Source organism: Solanum dulcamara, chromosome 2 (assembly GCF_947179165.1).
Source record: "Solanum dulcamara chromosome 2, daSolDulc1.2, whole genome shotgun sequence".
Taxonomy (NCBI): domain Eukaryota; kingdom Viridiplantae; phylum Streptophyta; class Magnoliopsida; order Solanales; family Solanaceae; genus Solanum; species Solanum dulcamara.
The window spans coordinates 7,504,551-7,529,598 of NC_077238.1; the positions used below are offsets into that span (position 1 = coordinate 7,504,551).

Genomic DNA, 25,048 nt, shown 5'->3' on the forward strand with positions numbered 1-25,048 from the left:
AACAAAGAGTTGCAGCTATTAAGTTCTCTATCCATCAGTCCTACAACGACGACATACCCACTATAATCCCACAAGTGGAGGTTTGGGGAAGGTAAGATGTACGCAAACCTTAATCCTACCTTTGTGGGGTATAGAGGTTGTTTTCAATAGATTATCCATCAGTCATGTCTTCCAAACTTTCAGTAGTTTCTATTGTCTGGTGGATATCAAGAAAGGACTTGTGGTTAAGCGTAATACAAAAAGCTTAATATGAACCATGTTGAGAAGAGATATAAAACGAACTTACTCACATACATATTAGTACTTAGCTATACAGCTGTTTTTACGAGTACTGCATATATGTTACAGGTTCATGCAGTTTAAAAGACAAGGTTGTTAACAAGGTGTAGCAGTTCTTTTACGATCGCATCCTTCTTACATAATATCAACCACAGCAGTTTTCTTATGATCACACCCTACTTCCATTATATATATATATATATCAGCTTAACGCTTGCTGGAAACCTCATTTCAACACTAATTTGCGACTCAGCTGAGACCTGAGAGATGACAAATTGAGAACTGGCCTGTTACGTGCTTTCTCCTTCTTAATCTGGATCAGCTGGTCATAAACACACCAGGGAAAGCTAATGAAATGATCTCTTTTCAACCCCTGATTGTAGCAACCCCAATATCTAGGATGATATGTAACATGGTACCAAGCCGAAGCCTTTGGTAACATGTCATCTATATCATTACGCCTCTTGAACCAGGTCCTGGCCTCCTTCCTCAAGGCCCTCACAGCAACACCAATGGCCTCTGCATCTTTTCTGCGGTCAAAAGTTTTTGATGCCTTCATAATGCCACCACTAAGTATTTCAGCCTCTGTTTTTATGCCATAGTAGTCCATTAAATTACCCAGCTTGTTGTCATATTCAGTTTTGTAGTCAAAAGCTTCGTCAATGTAATCTTCAAATCCATCAACTTCCAAATCAGTATCATATGATCTCCTGGCAACATCCCTTGTGAAGGTCGCGATAGAGCTAGCCTGAGGTGCTTTGTCCTTCACTTTCCTGAAAAGCTTTCCAATAACTCTTTGCGAGTTATACGTTGGCTTGTCTGGCTTATCCATGAAGTCTGGGTATTCTTTAGGGCGCAATTGAGATGGTATTTCAGCAGGAACACCAGTCTTTGGAAAGTCAACTGCAATTGAAAAGAGCTCAGCAAGTTTTTTGCATGGATTACTCATGGCCATATCAGGTTCTCTGTCTGCAAATACGACATGGGCATTTGCTATGATTCCCAAGCTGTCATTCACAATATAGTTGGTGAAGTACTCTTCAACTTCCTGCAGTAGGCAGACAGTTGAAAAGGAGTTCCTCAGTACTTGCACATACTGGCTAATCCCTCCTCCCCCACAACAACAAAAAATAATAGACTCATCAGTACTTGTATTGCATTACACATCTTATAAGTATGATCTCAAGAGTCCATTCCCTAATACAAACTCGAGAGATGTAATTCTTCTAGCACAGATTGGTATGCAAACCATGATTGCAAGAGATAAATGATAGATACGGCGTTTTAAAGCAAAAACCCAAGAATGGGCACTCTTCCATGAACTTTTGGGACTCTCAGGATTAATCCCCCTCTAGAATGAGATAATAATAAACTTGGAAAAGGAATCTCACATGTGCAATTGAAAAGGTAAATAAGAAAGGGGAAAGAAGAAACTATTTCAGGCTTGACACAACGGAAATCTTTTATTTATGGCTTTGGTCACTTACAAGTTGTTTATATTCAGGGTATATTTTCCTCCAATTTTTTTTTATGGTAGAGAATTTTATTGATGTAAAAAACAAAGAAAACAAAGGCAGTGCTGTTAGATGTACATCTAATATAGGTAAATTGGACATTAAAGAAAATGCAGTGAAAATATACAATTATGGCATTAAAAATATACATAAGCATTATTCATAAATTACAGTAAGCCAAGATCAATTATGAACAACATGTAATTCCAAAACTATCTGTTGGTTCAGGAACTAAAATAAAACAAATAACCATCCTAACTTTGACATCCATAGTTTGATTTTGGTTAAATTTTTTCTCTAGTCTTGAAGTTTACTAACCACTCTGGAATTAGAAACCCAACATTCCTGCAAAAGTTCTAGTTTCACACCCCATCATCCACCACCATACCTTGCACCACTAAACATATTTCAGGTAGTAAAGATTATGGTGAAAAGTACAATAACCAGTCTGTAGTTGATGCATCTAACACTCATACACTAAAATAGATTCGACTGAATCAAAATCTCGGAGAAGTTAATCTCAGCAATAGAATAAGTGGACTAATATGAAGCGTTGATAAAAAAAGGATAAAAAGGAAAGACTAATATCAAGATCATGCCAATTCTCCCAATGGAAGGTAAGCAAGGTTGAACATAGTGATGAATCAGAAGCATGATAATTTTGGAAGTAAAACTAGTTGTTCGAAACTAAGGGTACCTCAATTGTGACATCATGATCCAACTGTGTGTTGGGTGCTGGAAGATATTCCATCGCCTGGACTTGCTTTGGCGGAATCATGTCTTGATCCCAGCAAACAAAGTAGAGATCTCCATCCAAATCACTCCCAGAACATTCATTTGGATGAGGTCTGTCATCAAAGTTTTAACACTTGAGTAACAATGCCATGAAAAAAGAAATAAAGATAGTTCATAAGGATGGAAACTAGTTTTACACTTTACTAGAAAGAACAATTAATAAAGTTCACATTTGAAAATTCTTCCATGAAGAAAAATTGAGAATATTCCAGATAGATGAAATACTGCTGAAGTGTACAACATCAACATACCCAGTATAATACCATAAGGTGGGGTGTAGGGAAGGTAGAGTGTACACAGACTTCACCTCTAACTTAGAGGTAGAGAGGTTGTTGAAATACTGCTGATCAATTATAGTCATAAAAAAATTTGACCCCATAATTATATAAATGCTGCATGATTGCATGAATTCCACAATCAGTAGGGATATATGTTGAAGACTGTAGAATGTCATCATTCCAGATTTAACTCCATGGAACTTGTAACATATACAATGAACCCAATGGGGTCCTAATTTTTTTTTGAAAAATGAGAGACTAGGGTGATTTGGTTCGACTGAAGTCATTTTTCAGAAAATATGTTTTGGAAAATAAGTCATTTAATTATCATTGTTTGGTTGGTCGAGCGGAAAATATTTTCTGCAGAAAACTTAGATATTGATGAAAATATAGCTAGTGTTTGATGAAATATTTAAGTATTAAAGCTTTGATGATAATGTATGAATGTTGGCCAGAGCATTCGTACAAAGTTAAGAGTTGAAATAATTGTGCAGCAAGTAGGAAAATGATTTCCACACATAAGTTAGTGTAGAATATGGGAAGGAAGAAAAGACTTCTTCATATTTCAGTATAACTTTAGAAGGGGATTTTAAACAAGTGAATTCTAACTAAGGAAAGACGCCTAATTACTCCCTCTGGTGCTTTTTGTTTCCCAAGAGTCAATGTGACTTATCTTTGAAACTAATTTGGATTAGAGCGTTAGTAAGACCAGACTATCAACAACAACAACATACCCAGTGGAATCCCACTAAGTTGGGTCTGGGAGGGTAGAGTGTACACAAACCTTACTACTACCTCGAGGAGGTAGAGAGTGTTTCCGAAAGACCCTCGGCTCAAGTGCCTCAAACGCAATTAAAAGATCAAGAAACAATAAAGACAGCATAGCAATGAATAGGAAAGTCTACAATGGAGAAACAACACTAACAACAAAAAAAATTACGATAATAGAGACACGATACACAACATAATGCGCTGATTACTCGTAAATAAACAGTTAATAGGTTTCCAATGTAAGATTTTACCTTTTTCCTTTCTGGGGGAACACAACACAATCTACCATGTGGTGCAGCGCTGGAACATCTACAGCCCTTAAAACACGAATATCACCAGGATGCAAGCATGGATTTTTTGCAACAACCACATATCCCTTGAGAAGGAAATTACAGTTGGTGGATCTGCTGTCATTAAACGGATGTAAATCCTCATAACACTCTGTACGTCCAGCACCAGTAAACTGAACAAACACCTGACCATATTCCAAGGTTCTGGATTCGTCCAAGCATCCCATCATTGTTCTTCCATTTGGAATGAATATTCTTGTTCTAGTCCGCAAATCAAGCAACTTCGATGCGCGGAAGGTTTGCAGCATCATTGAAAGAAAGGGCTCGGCATCAGGCAGATAACCACAATTTAGCATTGCTTTGAGAATATTAGTGTTCTCTCCAGGAGACATCAATTCCAAAGCCTCCTGTGCCTTCAAAGAATCATGCAAGATGGCATCAAGCTGATCTACGGCTTCCTTTTGCTTCTGTTCGAGAACATAATCTTCTACCCCAAGTGTAGACAAGAGAGTAACCAGTTGACGATTAAGATAACAAGGCTGATATTTGCTCCACCCAAGGACATCTAACTTTATGTTGTTCGATTCATATTTCGACATGCTCTTTCTCAAAGATAGCTTCATTGATGAATGTGGATCAACAGCCACAACACCTTTGTATCCACCATAACGAATCTGGAAAGCAGATGGAGTATATTGAAGGCCACATTTTGTGGCAACTCTACGAGCAAAGTCAGCAGATATTTTTCCGATTCCATCAGAAAAGACATAGTTGGTTCCATGAACCTTTACGTCAGGAATAACTTCAATCTCATGCCTACCAACACTCAAAGTCTCTCTTGAGGAACCAAAAGATTGACCAAGTCTGGCAGCATATTTTGCGACATTCTTGATCTGCGAAAAATCACCCATCCATGTTCTTATATCATTTGCAGTAAGGCCAGGTCTAGATGCAAACATCCACACTGAATTATCCCGCAACTGGCTCGATGAAAATGCAAGAAATTCAAATTTTTTATCACCAATTACAAAGCCTTTCCGCAGAGTTGATAGGATCCTCTCATAGATGTTTGTCCTAATACCATTTCCAGTACTTGCTCTTGGTAATAAGTCTGTAGAATACAGTTTCTCCCACTCCTCATCAACAAAAGAAACTCGAAGAAAGTTATCGATGTCTTCAGAATAATTGCGGAGAACCCGATTGGAAACATTAACCTCTGGACCACAAAAATAAACTTTGCATGGTGTTACTAGGACCCTTCTTACATACACCAATCCATCATCTAAAGTGATGGACGGAGATTTTGAAGGTTGTCTACCCTTGAGATACCCATCATACTGCTCAGTGAGCCACCTCACTGGATCATAACAGCACTCCTTTAAATAGTACAGTTTCTCTAAGGCGTGCTCAATCCATGCAATATTTTTCCTTTGAGGATCAACTAATCGGAAAAAGTAGACATTTAATGCTGGCCCAGGAATGCATCCATGCTGTACCAAAGAACTAATTTTGAACAATATCTTGTAGGGCAATGTGATTCCTTCAGGAGGCTGGACAATGGGAACCAGAGCCGATCTTTTGAGAGACGAAAAAGTGAAACCAGTCTGTAAAGTAATTTTGTTTTCACGTTCTGCATAGTGAAAAAAACTTTCCTGGAAATTTGGAAGATGAACGCCCTTACGAAACTCCAAACATAAGCTAGAAGATAGCCCTATCCAAGATGGAGCGAAATCTGTTGTCCTCACCCACTGATCATCAGGAGTTTCCATAAAGAAGCTATAACAGGAGTTTTCAAGTCTCTTATAGATCCGAGGAGCACCAAATAACTAAATCATAGAAATTGAATGAATAAGTCAATACAGAATCTTATTGTAAATCAGTAGAGTAGACTACCGATCTAACCAGAATTCAATTATATGAAGCGATATATTAACTGATGCAACTATACTCTTGAAGAAATTTTGCAAATACAGTAGAAAAGTTGATTTCGCATTCTTTAACTTAAAAGATCACAAGCAGACAAGTCACAAGTATTGAAGAATTTGAAAAATGTGGACTTATATTTGTTAACTTACATAAATATGCAAGTTAGAAGCTTGGCTTATTTAATGAATCAGTGGTACCAAGCCTGTGTAGAGCACATGCCCAAGTTTAACTGCTGTAATATCTTTATCTAACATTTTTTTTTATCATCATGAACTTTTGGTTGTTAAAGAGAAATTGTTAACTCGGTATCTGTGGGTGGGAGGTAGCAGGTACCCGGGGACTTCGTTGAGGTGCATGCAAGCTAACATAGACACCAAGGTTATAAATTTGAAAAACTGACAAATGTTCTTTAATCATTTTTCAAGTTTTCTTTATTGAAAACAGAAAAGGGCTATCCAAATGGCTCTAGTCTATGATGCACACATTTTGCACAATGATAAACAGAGTACATGCCTGTTAAAAACTGATTAGAAACAATGCAATACTTTAAAATAGGTGTCTTAAGGATAGGCAGATCATAAATTACTGACAAATTAAAAATGATCATGTAAATAGTACTATTAGAATGTGTCAACTACCAAATATCCCCCAAAATAACTGAAACCATAAAGTGTGACATGTAAACTGAAAAAAGGCATTAAAATAAGGAAACAAATTACAATTTTAAAGATACCTAACTATGCCCCAAAAAAATAGAGATAAGCAATACATCATGCATAAACGAAAAACTCCAATAAGGTGCTAGAATGAGTTTTCAGGATAAATATAATATATTTTCACCCATCACAAACTCCTGATTAGGGAGAAAACAGAAAGGATAATGAGGATAAGAAGAATTATCTTACTGTTAATTTTACAGAAATTCAATAATTAATGAAGGGACAACAAAGAGCAATATTGATGTTACATCCTACAATATACCTAGAGATCCCCTAATTATTTAATGAACAGCCTTTTGTGAGGAGGTTATTTAATGAACAATTGAACAGCCTTTTTTGAGAAAGATTTAATGAACAATCTACCACCAAATTTAAGGAACTAACTTTACTTGCAAAACTGAACTCCAAGTACTGATCGAACACTAAAAGAATGCAAGATGGTAAATTTGGACAATAACGTGTGATGAGAAAAGGACATTACAGACAACAAAATTAACAGAGTTTTAGTTGCATTTTATACGGTTATGAGCAGTGACTGCTTTCATTTATGATTCATCAATCGATATAAGGTTACAGCATTCTGTGTCGTGATGCAGCTAATGCTATGAGGCAATTCCTCAGTGCAACTAAGTTACAAGTACTGCAAACTAAAGAGGACAACGAATATAGAAGTGCAGTAACCCATCTGTATCCACCAATGAGAAAGGACAACGAATATAGAAGTACAGAAAACACCCTCCTAAGCTAAACAGAGATAAAAGCGCATGATTTTGTCTAAATGCACAGCCCATTATGATCCGTCTGATATCCTATCACTGCTGTGTGAAGTGCAATACAAAAATAGCAAACTCAAAGGGAAAATTCCAAAATTACACAATTGGTCAGTAGACAGGACGACAAGAAGCTCCTCTGATTCTCCCTTATTAATAGTAGTAATAGTAATACTAATTTCTAAATTTGAAATAAGAGGGCATAATAACAGAAAATCAACATTTTTTATCTTTGATGAAATGTGTGCACAAAAAAGGAAAGACATTTTCTTCAAGAATTCTGAATGTTGACAGTGCCATATCATGGTGATTCTACTAGATAAAAAGTTCTAATGCAAATATTCATGAAAGAGGTTAAGAATTTCAAACACTCATTTTTAAGGATGTATCCTTATAGATCTGGTTCGATCTATTATTTTTCTAGATAGAAATCTAGAAGAATCTTCAAGCTGCAAAAATGGTTTAAACAACTTGTCTACACAGATTCTGTCGTCTTGAACAAACGTCAGACTGTGATGACTGTTAGTTAACGCGTAATTAACTTTGTAAGTAATTGAAAAAGGATGATTCGAATTTTTCATAAAATTCCAATGCAGGATTATTCTTGAATGGTTCTTTGAATGTCCTTAGATAGTTTTTTGTCTCCCATGCGGTAGACTCAACTATCTTCAATTCAATTTGTTCCTTTGGCGTGCTTAAGGACGCTGAAGAAGTGGAAGCTTGAACTTTTATCAACAAGGTTCGAGTTAAGAACAGATTCAAAGTATCTTACAGGATTCTGGAGATACAAATTATCTGAAGATCACAAGCGTGGTACCTTGATGAAGGTTGCTACTGGATTACCAGTTTTTAAGACTTTTCTTTTACGAAGAGTCTGATCCTTCTGATTCTTCAGTAATGTATCCATATATTTCTATATCGGAATCCACATCTGAATCTTCAATAGGCTCAAAAAAGATTTTGGCTTATATTGATACAGGTGCATCACTCTGTTTTGCTAAAAAATCAATTCTTAGCAATTGGATAAAAACACCAGTATCAAAAAAGATTGTTATTGCTGATAAGTCTGTTCATGAGATATATTTTGTATCTGTAAATGTTAGACTTATTATTGAAAATAAAATCTTCATTGCTAGAACTGTTTATCAATATGATGCAGGTGTTGATATGATTATAGGAAATAACTTTCTAAAACTATATCAACCTTTCATTCAAAGGATAAACACTATATCAATAACTTGTCCAGAATTGCAGGGACAAAAGAAGCAAGTTGTTACAACTCGCATCATCTCTAGGAACGAGGTTCTTCATGCTCTTAGAGATAAAATTCAATGTAGATTGACTTGTTTATTGTTTGCAGTAAATGAGTTAGATAATCTACTTGATCAGGTATGCTCAGATCACCCACTAGATAGTATTAAAAATACTAACAAAGAGTTGGTTGTGATCAGGCTGAAGGATCCAAATCAAGAAGTCAATATCCCTAACAGGATACCATATGGACTTCGCGATGTTGAAGAATTTCAGCAGGAATGTGCAGAACTCCTTGAAAAAGGAATTATAAGGGAAAGCACATCACCACACAGCGCACCCGCTTTTTACGTTGAAAACAACAATGAGATTAAGCGTGGAAAACGGCGTATGGTAATAAACTATAAGGCTTTGAACGATGCTACCATCGGAGATAGTTACAAACTACCTCGGAAGGATTACATCTTAGAACGCCTTAAAGGTAACACTTGGTTTAGTACTTTAGATGCTAAGTCAGGATATTGGCAGCTTAGGTTATCAGAAGAAACTAAGCCGCTAACAGCTTTTAGTTGTCCTCCACAAAGGCAATATGAATGGAATGTCATGCCTTTTGGATTAAAACAAGCTCCATCCATTTATCAAAGATTTATGGATAAAAATCTTGCAGGTTTGGAAGATTATTGTCTTGCTTATATAGATGATATAATTATCTTTTCTGCAGGAACAGAAACTGATCATATTCAGTTAATTACAAATGTTTTAAACAGATGTAAAGAAAAAGGTTTGATTATTTCTAAAAAGAAATCAAAACTTTTACAAAAACAAGTTGAATAATCTGATACCAAAAAGGAAAATGGTGCGGAAATATTCGATCAAATTTCTTTGACTAAATAAATTTAAAAGTACGTGGCATTGTTACACCAGATCTACGAATTTCTCAAGGAAATTCTTTCGTCTGACAGAACTGGTTTCCAGCCGATATACTTTTAGATCTATTCTGATCTAGAAATATGACCTCCTATTCTTTGAAGAGTATCTTTCAACTCTAACAGAGGTTGTTGACTAGAAACACTAGGTGCTTCTATCCTTATAGATCTGGTTCGATCTATTATTTTTCTAGATAGAAATCTAGAAGAATCTTCAAGCTGCAAAAATGGTTTAAACAACTTGTCTACACAGATTCTGTCATCTTGAACAAACGTCAGACTGTGATGACTGTTAGTTAACGCGTAATTAACTTTGTAAGTAATTGAAAAGGGATGATTCGAATTTTTCATAAAATTCCTCCTTTTAAAATTGTATCCTATGGATATAGATCTTCCTAGATCTGAATCTCTCAAGCTCATACTTTGTTGGAGATTTATATCAAACTTGATTTTACCAAATTTTAGGTTTCCCTGTCCTCTGGTGATTATAGATTCTTCTCTATCAAGTAGTCTATCGTCTGAAACTACTAATTCAATCGGGGAATCTATACCTTCCATAAAAGTACTTTTAAGAATAATCTGAACAGTACTAATATGTATGTAAGCTAACTTGCTTCGTTCTTCATGACTCTTAATGGAGTTGAATATCTTTTCTAGTTGATCAATAGATACAACCGAAATAGTTACATTCCCGTTCGTCTTCTCAACTGGAATAGGCAACTCACCATACATGAGTCCATACTTAATGATATTCTTTCTAGATATCATGTTTTTAAACTTATCTATAACAGATTGTTTAAAATTATGTTCTGAAGATAGATCAAAATCAGTTTTTCTAACCTTTTTTAGATCTATTAAAGCTTCTGTAAAGAAACCTGATGATCCTTCAATTTGTTCGAAGTATTCAATATTATCAGACATATTTATTCATTTGTAGAAATGAACCAAAATATACCTGTTTCTTGTGAGTATGGCTTCTCCAAGCTGTTGGTTGACCGGCGTCTTTGTCCGGCGAGTATGGCTCCTCCGAGCTTCTCGTAACCCCGACGGGCTGTACCTCCAGAGCAGCAGCAACTGCTCAAGCACAAATCTAGGGTATAAACCCCCTAGGGTTCTTGCCTTTCGGCGACCAAAACCTTTCAGTCAGGAATTTGGGAGAGAATAAAAGAAACTTTTATCTTTATTAAACTCTGAGTAATACCATCATAGATGGCCTCAATATATAGATGAGGAGGAGCGGCCTCTACATTATTGCTCCTGACACAAACCACAAGATTATAACACGTCTCCTATACGTGGACGGCTATAATCAAAAGCACAAAAAGCTAAAAAAGACTAATCAGACAGAGTGGGACAGGATAATAAAGTAGATTCCCACCTACTCTGTCATTATTACAAAACGACAAACTGTACAAAACGTCTACATTTCTCTTACCGCGTGAAGCGATAAGGTGAGACGTGTCTCACTTTTCCATCACTCTTTCTTTGTCATGTCACTCTCATCCTGGCTGGCTGGTGACTTTGTCGACTCTGAAAGGGCGGGGTATTCAGTGATGTCCACATGTGCTGGGACCTCGAAGCAATGCTCGCACATGTGATCCTTTGAAGATCTTATCATTGAGCATAGCTTCTTTCTTTCTTCTTCTTGAAGTTCCTCAAGCTTTCCTTCCATGGAGTAGAAGGATTCCTCGAACTTAATTACTGCTGCAATTTCTTCTTGGGACATTTTCTTAGGAAACCAAGAAGTTGCAATAGTGTAATCGCTTGAATAATTTACCTTGCAATTAGTGGCATTTATTTCCTGCGATTTCTTGAAGACTTCTGCAATAAGCTTCATGTGAATATCATCCTTGAGTTTGTAACCCTCAGGAATGATATCTCTGGTTGGATATGAACCCTTACCATTTTTCCCTAAGCTGATGACAGACATTGCTGGAAATCTGATCTCCTTGCCTGCTTCTTCCTTAAAGATTGGGAATGACTGAAAACACTTAACTGTCATTATTGATTCTTTAACAATAACATTAAAGAATTTTTTAATCATCTGTTTGAACTTGCTAGGAAACAAATCAAACATTTTTGAGTCGTTACAGTAGATTGTTTGTATTAACCCACTGTGGAAGAGATCGTAGACCGTCCTTGGATCTGCTCCTGGGACTACAATTGCTCTTGGTCCAGATTTTGTCATTCTGGGGTAAAACCCATAGGTAGTATGGATTTCTTGGTAGTTGGTTAAGACTTCCCAGTAAAATTGAAATTTCTCCAATGTTACTAGCAAATCTCCGTCTTCTACTTCTTTCTTAACCTTGGACTTGTTCCTGCCTGTTATAGGAATCTTTCCAATGTTAACAAATCTAGAGCCTTCAGCTGTTTTCTCTGCTGCTCTTGCTGGGTTCAAGCTTAGAACTTTTCCCCATGTTTGGTGATATGCTTTGAGTGCATCCACCTTCCTGTCAAAGGATTCGTATTTTACATCATTTTTGATGTGCTGACTAGCAATATGCCAATCCGCATACAAACCCTTGAATGGTCCTGAAAAGATAACAAACCATTTTTTGTTAATAGATTTATTATCTTTTTCTTTTATTGCAACATCGTTTTTTGATGATGCTTCTTCTTTCCTGACTACCGCTGTAGTAGCCTTAGGAATTTCATCTTCCCTGATAGTTGCTGCAACTATCTTAGGGATGGAAACTGTTTCCTTAGGAGTTTGAATTTCCATAGGAACAATTTCTTGTTGTTGTTTATTTCCTCCGGAGATTAGGGAAATTGCTGATTTTATGCTATCCCTCTCCCCCTTGAAAATGTTTAATTGCTGCTCTGTAGCAGTAATTAATCTTTCTTTTTCATCCAGCTGCTGCCGGAGTTGTGCTAGGATTGCCTCCATTCTCTTGTCAATGTATCGGCGAATGGGTTATTTTCTGACTTGATAAATTTCAAGTATGGTTGAAACTGATGAAGTTGCAACTGCCACCTTATCAGTCTACCACGCTTGTGATCTTCAGATAATTTGTATCTCCAGAATCCTGTAACTCGAACCTTGTTGATAAAAGTTCAAGCTTCCACTTCTTCAGCGTCCTTAAGCACGCCAAAGTTTCCTTTTCCTGGATTGGATAATTGAGCTCCGCTCCAGTGAAAGTACCTGAAATGTACCTGCACAAAACAAACTTTAGCTTCTCTGTTGAAGGAAGCTGGTTAGCTTTGGCGTTTGAATCAGACTTCAAACTTTTAGTCTCTTTGTCAAGAAACTGTTGTGAAGTATTATGTTCAGATTGTAATACCACAGTATTTTCAGATTTGTGGTTCTGAATCGACCGATTAGAATTTTGCAATTCCAATTTATTAGAACTTTTTATTTCAAGTTCCAATTTATTCTCATTGCCTATAAGTGGATTGCCCCAACAATCCAGGCCTAGAATTTGTTTTCCGTTTTGTATGGCAAGCATACAACCTGACCATGTACTATCCTTGCTAATCTTGCAGGAGAACGGCGAGTTTTGCAAAAGAAAATATCAGTTCAACAACTTAGATTTTCATGATTTAAATTATGAATATGAAGAATATGATTGGACTGATGTAGGATCCGATTAAAATGGAGAAGAAAGTTTTGCCTCTTGTCGAACAACGACTACTGATTGCATTAAATCTTTAGTTGAAACACATTTTTCTGAAGTAGTCAATCTTGTTCGCACTACTGAAGAAAAATATGTTGAAATAATTAATGGTCAAACACAGATCATTAATCTTTTGAAAAATGAAAACGGGAATGTAACTATTCCGGTTGTATCTATTGATCAACTAGAAAAGATATTCAACTCCATTAAGAGTCATGAAGAACGAAGCAAGTTAGCTTACATACATATTAGTACTGTTCAGATTATTCTTAAAAGTACTTTTATGGAAGGTATAGATTCCCCGATTGAATTAGTAGTTTCAGACGATAGACTACTTGATAGAGAAGAATCAGGAATGTGCAGAACTCCTTGAAAAAGGAATTATAAGAGAAAGCACATCACCACACAGCGCACCCGCTTTTTACGTTGAAAACAACAATGAGATTAAGCGTGGAAAACGGCGTATGGTAATAAACTATAAGGCTTTGAACGATGCTACCATCGGAGATAGTTACAAACTACCTCGGAAGGATTACATAATCCACTTATAGGCAATGAGAATAAATTGGAACTTGAAATAAAAAGTTCTAATAAATTGGAATTGCAAAATTCTAATCGGTCGATTCAGAACCACAAATCTGAAAATACTGTGGTATTACAATCTGAACGTAATACTTCACAACAGTTTCTTGACAAAGAGACTAAAAGTTTGAAGTCTGATTCAAACGCCAAAGCTAACCAGCTTCCTTCAACAGAGAAGCTAAAGTTTGTTTTGTGCAGGTACATTTCAGGTACTTTCACTGGAGCGGAGCTCAATTATCCAATCCAGGAAAAGGAAACTATATCAACCTTTCATTCAAAGGATAAACACTATATCAATAACTTGTCCAGAATTGCAGGGACAAAAGAAGCAAGTTGTTACAACTCGCATCATCTCTAGGAACGAGGTTCTTCATGCTCTTAGAGATAAAATTCAATGTAGATTAACTTGTTTATTGTTTGCAGTAAATGAGTTAGATAATCTACTTGATCAGGTATGCTCAGATCACCCACTAGATAGTATTAAAAATACTAACAAAGAGTTGGTTGTGATCAGGCTGAAGGATCCAAATCAAGAAGTCAATATCCCTAACAGGATACCATATGGACTTCGCGATGTTGAAGAATTTCAGCAGGAATGTGCAGAACTCCTTGAAAAAGGAATTATAAGGGAAAGCACATCACCACACAGCGCACCCGCTTTTTACGTCACCAGAGGACAGGGAAACCTAAAATTTGGTAAAATCAAGTTTGATATAAATCTCCAACAAAGTATGAGCTTGAGAGATTCAGATCTAGGAAGATCTGTTCGATTTGATTTCCTAGCTCCTCCATTATTTCCATTGAGTTTGGGAAAATGGTGAAGGTCTGAATTCAAATCTATTTATTGTTCTTGGAACAATTTGTTTAGAACTAGTAGCATCCTAATCTGGACCAAGAGCAATTGTAGTCCCAGGAGCAGATCCAAGGACGGTCTACGATCTCTTCCACAGTGGGTTAATACAAACAATCTACTGTAACGACTCAAAAATGTTTGATTTGTTTCCTAGCAAGTTCAAACAGATGATTAAAAAATTCTTTAATGTTATTGTTAAAGAATCATCACAGTCTGACGTTTGTTCAAGACGACAGAATCTGTGTAGACAAGTTGTTTAAACCATTTTTGCAGCTTGAAGATTCTTCTAGATTTCTATCTAGAAAAATAATAGATCGAACCAGATCTATAAGGATAGAAGCACCTAGTGTTTCTAGTCAACAACCTCTGTTAGAGTTGAAAGATACTCTTCAAAGAATAGGAAACAAATTAACTGTTCGATTTGAATTTGCAATAAAAGAAAAAGATAATAAATCTATTAACAAAAAATGGTTTGTTATCTTTTCAGGACCATTCAAGGGTTTGTATGCGGATTGGCATATTGCTAGTCAGCACATCAAAAATGATGTAAAATACGAATCCTTTGACAGGAAGGTGGATGCACTCAAAGCATATCACCAAACATGGGGAAAAGTTCTAAGAAATCGCAGGAAATAAATGCCACTAATTGCAAGGTAAATTATTCAAGCGATTACACTATTGCAACTTCTTGGTTTCCTAAGAAAATGTCCCAAGAAGAAATTGCAGCAGTAATTAAGTTCGAGGAATCCTTCTAAAATGACTTCGTTGTTATCGTCACTTTCGTAGACTTCCTCTTCATTATCCTGTGGGATATCCAAGGCAGCCAACAAAGTGGATAACTGTTCGATTTGATTTCCTAGCTCATATCCCACAGGATAATGAAGAGGAAGTCTACGAAAGTGACGATAACAACGAAGTCATTTTTGATTATGAAACTGAGGATGAAAATCCTTATGACCAACCCTGTTTTCCCAATCAGGAGTTAGCACCATTCCAAGCCAATGAGGATCCTAATCCTTTTGGTGATGAAGAAATGGTTGATCCACCAGGATCAAGAGAGCAAGGTGAAATGTTTAATTGCTGCTCTGTAGCAGTAATTAATCTTTCTTTTTCATCCAGCTGCTGCCGGAGTTGTGCTAGGATTGCCTCCATTCTCTTGTCAATGTATCGGCGAATGGGTTATTTTCTGAGTTGATAAATTTCAAGTATGGTTGAAACTGATGAAGTTGCAACTGCCACCTTATCAGTCTACCACGCTTGTGATCTTCAGATAATTTGTATCTCCAGAATCCTGTAAGATACTTTGAATCCTGAAGTAGTCAATCTTATTCGATCAAATTTCTTTGACTAAATAAATTTAAAAGTACGTGGCATTGTTACACCAGATCTACGAATTTCTCAAGGAAATTCTTTCGTCTGACAGAACTGGTTTCCAGCCGATATACTTTTAGATCTATTCTGATCTAGAAATATGACCTCCTATTCTTTGAAGAGTATCTTTCAACTCTAACAGAGGTTGTTGACTAGAAACACTAGGTGCTTCTATCCTTATAGATCTGGTTCGATCTATTATTTTTCTAGATAGAAATCTAGAAGAATCTTCAAGCTGCAAAAATGGTTTAAACAACTTGTCTACACAGATTCTGTCGTCTTGAACAAACGTCAGACTGTGATGACTGTTAGTTAACGCGTAATTAACTTTGTAAGTAATTGAAAAAGGATGATTCGAATTTTTCATAAAATTCCTCCTTTTAAAATTGTATTCGGAAACGAGTAGAATTCGGAATATGTTGCGAAGCTCAGGATAAAATAAGCAACTATGGTTGTAAGACTGATCGACGTTTGAATTTGCAACTGCCACCTTATCAGTCTACCACGCTTGTGATCTTCAGATAATTTGTATCTCATGAATCCTGTAAGATACTTTGAATCTGTTCCAGCTGTCTGAAACATGTAATGGTTCTTTGAATGTCCTTAGATAGTTTTTTGTCTCCCATGCGGTAGACTCAACTATTGATTGTCTGATAATATTGAATACTTCGAACAAATTGAAGGATCATCAGGTTTGATAGTTGAGTCTACCGCATGGGAGACAAAAAACTATCTAAGGACATTCAAAGAACCATTCAATACTATCTAGTGGGTGATCTGAGCATACCTGATCAAGTAGATTATCTAACTCATTTACTGCAAACAATGATCCTGGTGGATCAACCATTTCTTCATCACCAAAAGGATTAGGATCCTCATTGGCTTGGAATGGTGCTAACTCCTGATTGGGAAAACAGGGTTGGTCATAAGGATTTTCATCCTCAGTTTCATAATCAAAAATGACTTCGTTGTTATCGTCACTTTCGTAGACTTCCTCTTCATTATCCTGTGGGATATCCAAGGCAGCCAACAAAGTGGATAACTGTTCGATTTGATTTCCTAGCTCCTCCATTATTTCCATACTGATTAGAAGACGTTTGTTCAAGACGACAGAATCTGTGTAGACAAGTTGTTTAAACCATTTTTGCAGCTTGAAGATTCTTCTAGATTTCTATCTAGAAAAATAATAGATCGAACCAGATCTATAAGGATAGAAGCACCTAGTGTTTCTAGTCAACAACTTCTGTTAGAGTTGAAAGATACTCTTCAAAGAATGTGATCTTCAGATACTTTTATCAACAAGGTTCGAGTTAAGAACAGATTCAAAGTATCTTACAAAAACGGAAAACAAATTCTAGGCCTGGATTGTTGGGGCAATCCACTTATAGGCAATGAGAATAAATTGGAACTTGAAATAAAAAGTTCTAATAAATTGGAATTGCAAAATTCTAATCGGTCGATTCAGAACCACAAATCTGAAAATACTGTGGTATTACAATCTGAACGTAATACTTCACAACAGTTTCTTGACAAAGAGACTAAAAGTTTGAAGTCTGATTCAAACGCCAAAGCTAACCAGCTTCCTTCAACAGAGATGCTCTTAGAGATAAAATTCAATGTAGATTAACTTGTTTATTGTTTGCAGTAAATGAGTTAGATAATCTACTTGATCAGGTATGCTCAGATCACCCACTAGATAGTATTAAAAATACTAACAAAGAGTTGGTTGTGATCAGGCTGAAGGATCCAAATCAAGAAGTCAATATCCCTAACAGGATACCATATGGACTTCGCGATGTTGAAGAATTTCAGCAGGAATGTGCAGAACTCCTTGAAAAAGGAATTATAAGGGAAAGCACATCACCACACAGCGCACCCGCTTTTTACGTTGAAAACAACAATGAGATTAAGCGTGGAAAACGGCGTATGGTAATAAACTATAAGGCTTTGAACGATGCTACCATCGGAGATAGTTACAAACTACCTCGGAAGGATTACATCTTAGAACGCCTTAAAGGTAACACTTGGTTTAGTACTTTAGATGCTAAGTCAGGATATTGGCAGCTTAGGTTATCAGAAGAAACTAAGCCGCTAACAGCTTTTAGTTGTCCTCCACAAAGGCAATATGAATGGAATGTCATGCCTTTTGGATTAAAACAAGCTCCATCCATTTATCAAAGATTTATGGATAAAAATCTTGCAGGTTTGGAAGATTATTGTCTTGCTTATATAGATGATATAATTATCTTTTCTGCAGGAACAGAAACTGATCATATTCAGTTAATTACAAATGTTTTAAACAGATGTAAAGAAAAAGGTTTGATTATTTCTAAAAAGAAATCAAAACTTTTACAAAAACAAGTTGAATACTTGGGGTTAAAAATAACCAGTAATGGTGAAATCGAGCTAACTCCAAATGTTCAAGAAAAACTTGAAAGTTTTCCAGACGTTTTAACTGATAGAAAACAAATTCAAAGATTTTTAGGATGTTTGAACTATATTGCAGAACAAGGATTCCTTGCTAATCTTGCAGGAGAACGGCGAGTTTTGCAAAAGAAAATATCAGAGAAAGTTCGATGGAACTGGACAGATGCTGATACAGCCATTGTTCGAAAAATCAAGGCTAATTGTAAAGTTTTACCAAAACTTTACAACCCAACTGATAAGGACTTTCTGATCATCGAAACAGATGCATCGGATAGTACATGGTCAGGTTGTATGCTTGCCATACAAAACGGAAAACAAATTCTAGGCCTGGATTGTTGGGGCAATCCACTTATAGGCAATGAGAATAAATTGGAACTTGAAATAAAAAGTTCTAATAAATTGGAATTGCAAAATTCTAATCGGTCGATTCAGAACCACAAATCTGAAAATACTGTGGTATTACAATCTGAACGTAATACTTCACAACAGTTTCTTGACAAAGAGACTAAAAGTTTGAAGTCTGATTCAAACGCCAAAGCTAACCAGCTTCCTTCAACAGAGAAGCTAAAGTTTGTTTTGTGCAGGTACATTTCAGGTACTTTCACTGGAGCGGAGCTCAATTATCCAATCCAGGAAAAGGAAACTTTGGCGTGCTTAAGGACGCTGAAGAAGTGGAAGCTTGAACTTTTATCAACAAGGTTCGAGTTAAGAACAGATTCAAAGTATCTTACAGGATTCTGGAGATACAAATTATCTGAAGATCACAAGCGTGGTAGACTGATAAGGTGGCAGTTGCAACTTCATCAGTTTCAACCATACTTGAAATTTATCAAGTCAGAAAATAACCCATTCGCCGATACATTGACAAGAGAATGGAGGCAATCCTAGCACAACTCCGGCAGCAGCTGGATGAAAAAGAAAGATTAATTACTGCTACAGAGCAGCAATTAAACATTTTCAAGGGGGAGAGGGATAGCATAAAATCAGCAATTTCCCTAATCTCCGGAGGAAATAAACAACAACAAGAAATTGTTCCTATGGAAATTCAAACTCCTAAGGAAACAGTTTCCATCCCTAAGATAGTTGCAGCAACTATCAGGGAAGATGAAATTCCTAAGGCTACTACAGCGGTAGTCAGGAAAGAAGAAGCATCATCAAAAAACGATGTTGCAATAAAAGAAAAAGATAATAAATCTATTAACAAAAAATGGTTTGTTATCTTTTCAGGACCATTCAAGGGTTTGTATGCGGATTGGCATATTGCTAGTCAGCACATCAAAAATGATGTAAAATACGAATCCTTTGACAGGAAGGTGGATGCACTCAAAGCATATCACCAAACATGGGGAAAAGTTCTAAGCTTGAACCCAGCAAGAGCAGCAGAGAAAACAGCTGAAGGCTCTAGATTTGTTAACATTGGAAAGATTCCTATAACAGGCAGGAACAAGTCCAAGGTTAAGAAAGAAGTAGAAGACGGAGATTTGCTAGTAACATTGGAGAAATTTCAATTTTACTGGGAAGTCTTAACCAACTACCAAGAAATCCATACTACCTATGGGTTTTACCCCAGAATGACAAAATCTGGACCAAGAGCAATTGTAGTCCCAGGAGCAGATCCAAGGACGGTCTACGATCTCTTCCACAGTGGGTTAATACAAACAATCTACTGTAACGACTCAAAAATGTTTGATTTGTTTCCTAGCAAGTTCAAACAGATGATTAAAAAATTCTTTAATGTTATTGTTAAAGAATCAATAATGACAGTTAAGTGTTTTCAGTCATTCCCAATCTTTAAGGAAGAAGCAGGCAAGGAGATCAGATTTCCAGCAATGTCTGTCATCAGCTTAGGGAAAAATGGTAAGGGTTCATATCCAACCAGAGATATCATTCCTGAGGGTTACAAACTCAAGGATGATATTCACATGAAGCTTATTGCAGAAGTCTTCAAGAAATCGCAGGAAATAAATGCCACTAATTGCAAGGTAAATTATTCAAGCGATTACACTATTGCAACTTCTTGGTTTCCTAAGAAAATGTCCCAAGAAGAAATTGCAGCAGTAATTAAGTTCGAGGAATCCTTCTACTCCATGGAAGGAAAGCTTGAGGAACTTCAAGAAGAAGAAAGAAAGAAGCTATGCTCAATGATAAGATCTTCAAAGGATCACATGTGCGAGCATTGCTTCGAGGTCCCAGCACATGTGGACATCACTGAATACCCCGCCCTTTCAGAGTCGACAAAGTCACCAGCCAGCCAGGATGAGAGTGACATGACAAAGAAAGAGTGATGGAAAAGTGAGACACGTCTCACCTTATCGCTTCACGCGGTAAGAGAAATGTAGACGTTTTGTACAGTTTGTCGTTTTGTAATAATGACAGAGTAGGTGGGAATCTACTTTATTATCCTGTCCCACTCTGTCTGTTTAGTCTTTTTTAGCTTTTTGTGCTTTTGATTATAGCCGTCCACGTATAGGAGACGTGTTATAATCTTGTGGTTTGTGTCAGGAGCAATAATGTAGAGGCCGCTCCTCCTCATCTATATATTGAGGCCATCTATGATGGTATTACTCAGAGTTTAATAAAGATAAAAGTTTCTTTTATTCTCTCCCAAATTCCTGACTGAAAGGTTTTGGTCGCCGAAAGGCAAGAACCCTAGGGGGTTTATACCCTAGATTTGTGCTTGAGCAGTTGCTGCTGCTCTGGAGGTACAGCCCGTCGGGGTTACGAGAAGCTCGGAGGAGCCATACTCGCCGGACAAAGACGCCGGTCAACCAACAGCTTGGAGAAGCCATACTCACAAGAAACAGGTATATTTTGGTTCATTTCTACAAATGAATAAATATGTCTGATAATATTGAATACTTCGAACAAATTGAAGGATCATCAGGTTTCTTTACAGAAGCTTTAATAGATCTAAAAAAGGTTAGAAAAACTGATTTTGATCTATCTTCAGAACATAATTTTAAACAATCTGTTATAGATAAGTTTAAAAACATGATATCTAGAAAGAATATCATTAAGTATGGACTCATGTATGGTGAGTTGCCTATTCCAGTTGAGAAGACGAACGGGAATGTAACTATTCCGGTTGTATCTATTGATCAACTAGAAAAGATATTCAACTCCATTAAGAGTCATGAAGAACGAAGCAAGTTAGCTTACATACATATTAGTACTGTTCAGATTATTCTTAAAAGTACTTTTATGGAAGGTATAGATTCCCCGATTGAATTAGTAGTTTCAGACGATAGACTACTTGATAGAGAAGAATCTATAATCACCAGAGGACAGGGAAACCTAAAATTTGGTAAAATCTTTGTTGATATAAATCTCCAACAAAGTATGAGCTTGAGAGATTCAGATCTAGGAAGATCTATATCCATAGGATACAATTTTAAAAGGAGGAATTTTATGAAAAATTCGAATCATCCTTTTTCAATTACTTACAAAGTTAATTACGCGTTAACTAACAGTCATCACAGTCTGACGTTTGTTCAAGACGACAGAATCTGTGTAGACAAGTTGTTTAAACCATTTTTGCAGCTTGAAGATTCTTCTAGATTTCTATCTAGAAAAATAATAGATCGAACCAGATCTATAAGGATAGAAGCACCTAGTGTTTCTAGTCAACAACCTCTGTTAGAGTTGAAAGATACTCTTCAAAGAATAGGAGGTCATATTTCTAGATCAGAATAGATCTAAAAGTATATCGGCTGGAAACCAGTTCTGTCAGACGAAAGAATTTCCTTGAGAAATTCGTAGATCTGGTGTAACAATGCCACGTACTTTTAAATTTATTTAGTCAAAGAAATTTGATCGAATATTTCCGCACCATTTCCCTTTTTACAGATATTTTTGTAAAAAAGAAAAGGACGTCGACCGATCAAAAGATAGGCTGAGAATATGTCACTCTGGCATGTTAATTAGGGTTTTGGACAGGATGCTAGGTTATCCACGTAGCAATGCTTATAAAGGCACAAGCATTCAACCTTGACTTCAAGCAGAATGATATTGGGGAGTGCCTAACCACTATTAATGCTAATGAACTTGTACTTTGTATTTTCTAAAGCTTCTTTACGTTATGATCAGTAGCTAGTAAGTTTCTACTTAAATAGTTCAAGCCTTCATGCATGTTCAGTTTCTAGAAATGGAATTGATTGTCAAAATTCTCATTAATAGGATTTCAACCCCTTCCATATGGTTCATAACTCAACAAATAAATATATGTTAGCAGAAATGATTTTACCTTAAAAGAAGTGGATCAAAAAACAATAAGAGACCCAATACATGAGAATTGTGTACCATTCCCCCAACAATCAAATAGTCACAATATTCACAAAGACCAGCACAGGGAAAAGGATGAAAATAATAGCTAAAGGCTTGGTTAATTGAAAAACCTGTATGAGGAGAAACTGAGCATTTTGACCATATGGACGATGAAGCACAACCTGCCATATATTTTCATATGAAAGCTGAAGTTTATAATCAGCTGAACCACAAGATAAAAGGAAGTATATTTTCTTTAATCCAATGCCAAATTGAATTGAAACTTCTGTACTTCCCAACACTGCAAACTTCTCATCTGATATCTGACATCCAAAATTCAAAGTTATGCCATCCATGTGATCCACATACGTCCGCAGTTGGACAATATCAGTTTTCATTTCCCAAGCCTTCAAATAAGAAGAGCCAAAATACAGCCTCTTACTAGCCAAAGAGATGATTCTGTCCGCACTTATGTTGTCGACAAATTGAACTTTGGCAAATGCTCTAGGTCCTCCTTTGGACTGTTTAACCTCCAATGCACATACAGTTCCATATCCTGTATATTTCTCTAAGAATGACTTGACCACTTCTGCAGACAGAAGATAAGGGAATCCGTAAACCTGAATAGTCTTTCCCATATAGCCAAATTCCAAGTGCAGTTCGACTTTCAAATACTAATCACCAACTGGAATACACCCTGAAGTCTACATACATGTGTAACACAAGTAAGAATACTTGTAAAGAACGAAGATAACAAGAATAAAATAACAAGATTAAGGTAAAAGTGTTACTATACTAGGTAAAAGAAGAGCCAAAAGTTACTAGGTAAAAGAGAATCCTAAATGTAATGCATTTCAAATTTAGCTGCATCCTCCTATTTCACACAGACATAGTGTGTCCAAAAGGGTTTTTTGGCCTATAAAGATATGGTACCCATGCCCAACTCAACCCCAGAAGCTTAACTCATGAAGAGAAGATTGTCCAAGTCCATATAAACCGACCACCAATCCATTTCCCAACCGATGTGGGACCCACTCTAACACCCTTTCACAACCAAGCCCTAATAGAGCGTGCACCGGGAGCCCAAATACGATGGACCTAACTCTAATACCATGCAAGATATGACCACCAATCCATTCCCCAACTGATGTGGGACCCACTCTAACACCCCTCAGATCCAGGCCCAACTAGATCGTGTACCGAGAGCCAAACATGATGTACCTAGCACTGATACCATATAAAGATATGACAACTGAAGCTAACTCAACCCCAGTTTAAGTCAATCATCTAGCTAAATGGGTTTTCTTAACTTTCACCAGTCTAGCAAATTACTACTACCTCTAGCCATATCTAGTGGTTTTACACTCTCTTTTATATAGCTTTTTGCACAGATGACAAAGCCTGTTTTTTTCTTCTTTAAAGATAACTTTTGCTTCTTCTTAACCAATGATCAACAAATAGCATACCAGAAACATTAGTTAAAACATTCTTTCCATCAGACATTTTACAGAAATTTCACCAACCATGATCATATAGATTCAGTCATACTCACAAAACCGTTAAAAAGATTCAAACTTTAAACAACTAAAACCAAAAAAAATAAACCAAGAAACAGTCACCCAACATCCTCAAAGACATAAACAACTCAAAATAAACTGAATCAAAGCAAAATTTCACATGGGTCTTTGAAGAAGAGACTTACTATTCAAAAATTATACAACCCAGTATTGCCAGAAACTGAAGCATTTATTCACACACACACAGAGTGGGGGCGTTGGGGTTACGGCGGAGTGATCAGTCAATCCCTAGTGAACTAAGTAAAGAATCTTTCTTTATCATTGTTTGGTTGCTTTTTCTTTCAAAGTTTTTTGTAATATAAATATAAAATCGAACAGGGTACAATAATTCTTCGCTTTTTTCGTACAATGATTCAATTGATAAAATTTTGGGATTGGTTTAGATGTTTGCTGATGATTGAGACTTACGTAAGACAACCAATCAATTATTAAGTCATCTAATACTGTACGGACATCATGCTTTTTTTTTTTTATCGAAAAATAATTTTAAAATATTAGATATTTTTGAAGATGATTTTATGTTCGAAGATTAGGGTAGAATGTTAATTTGTAATCCAACATCTTTTAGTTTTGCTTATAAGTATCAGTATTAGTAACTCTCCTATTATTATATTATTTTATTATTATTTATTGTTTTCCTTGCTTAGTTTATCAAATATGATTTGTGGTTGCTATTGTTTTTTCTACAATATTTTTTTATATGATTTTCATGTATTTTTTTCTTATTGATTTTGATATATTTTACTTGAGCAGATAATTTATTGGAAATAATATTTTTATCTTCATAATGTAATTAAGTTGCATACACACTATCATTTTTAAACTCCATTTGTAAAATTACA

At 36.2% G+C, this 25,048-nt stretch overlaps 1 protein-coding gene across 1 annotated transcript; it reads right to left on the reverse strand.

Moving 5' to 3' along the window:
• Window positions 1-224: 224 nt before the first annotated feature.
• Window positions 225-24,542, reverse strand: LOC129880183 (probable RNA-dependent RNA polymerase 1). Its single transcript, XM_055954115.1, has 5 exons — window positions 24,332-24,542; window positions 22,761-23,333; window positions 3,889-5,753; window positions 2,491-2,641; window positions 225-1,327 (listed from the first exon to the last, which is right to left on the reverse strand). The coding sequence occupies exons 2-5, from the start codon at window positions 23,265-23,267 to the stop codon at window positions 506-508; spliced, it is 3,345 nt and encodes a 1,114-aa protein (XP_055810090.1). The 5' UTR covers window positions 23,268-23,333; window positions 24,332-24,542; the 3' UTR covers window positions 225-505.
• Window positions 24,543-25,048: the final 506 nt, after the last annotated feature.

Excerpts from the sequence above, each read along its gene's own strand:
- LOC129880183 (XM_055954115.1), bottom strand. The coding sequence starts at position 23,267 with ATGGGAAAGACTATTCAGGTTTACGGATTCCCTTATCTTCTGTCTGCA. Across the intron at positions 5,754-22,760 it reads CTCAGTTTCTCCTCATACAG|TTATTTGGTGCTCCTCGGAT; the intron begins GTTTTTCAATTA and ends TCTATGATTTAG. Across the intron at positions 2,642-3,888 it reads TTCCCCCAGAAAGGAAAAAG|ACCTCATCCAAATGAATGTT; the intron begins GTAAAATCTTAC and ends CTTTGATGACAG.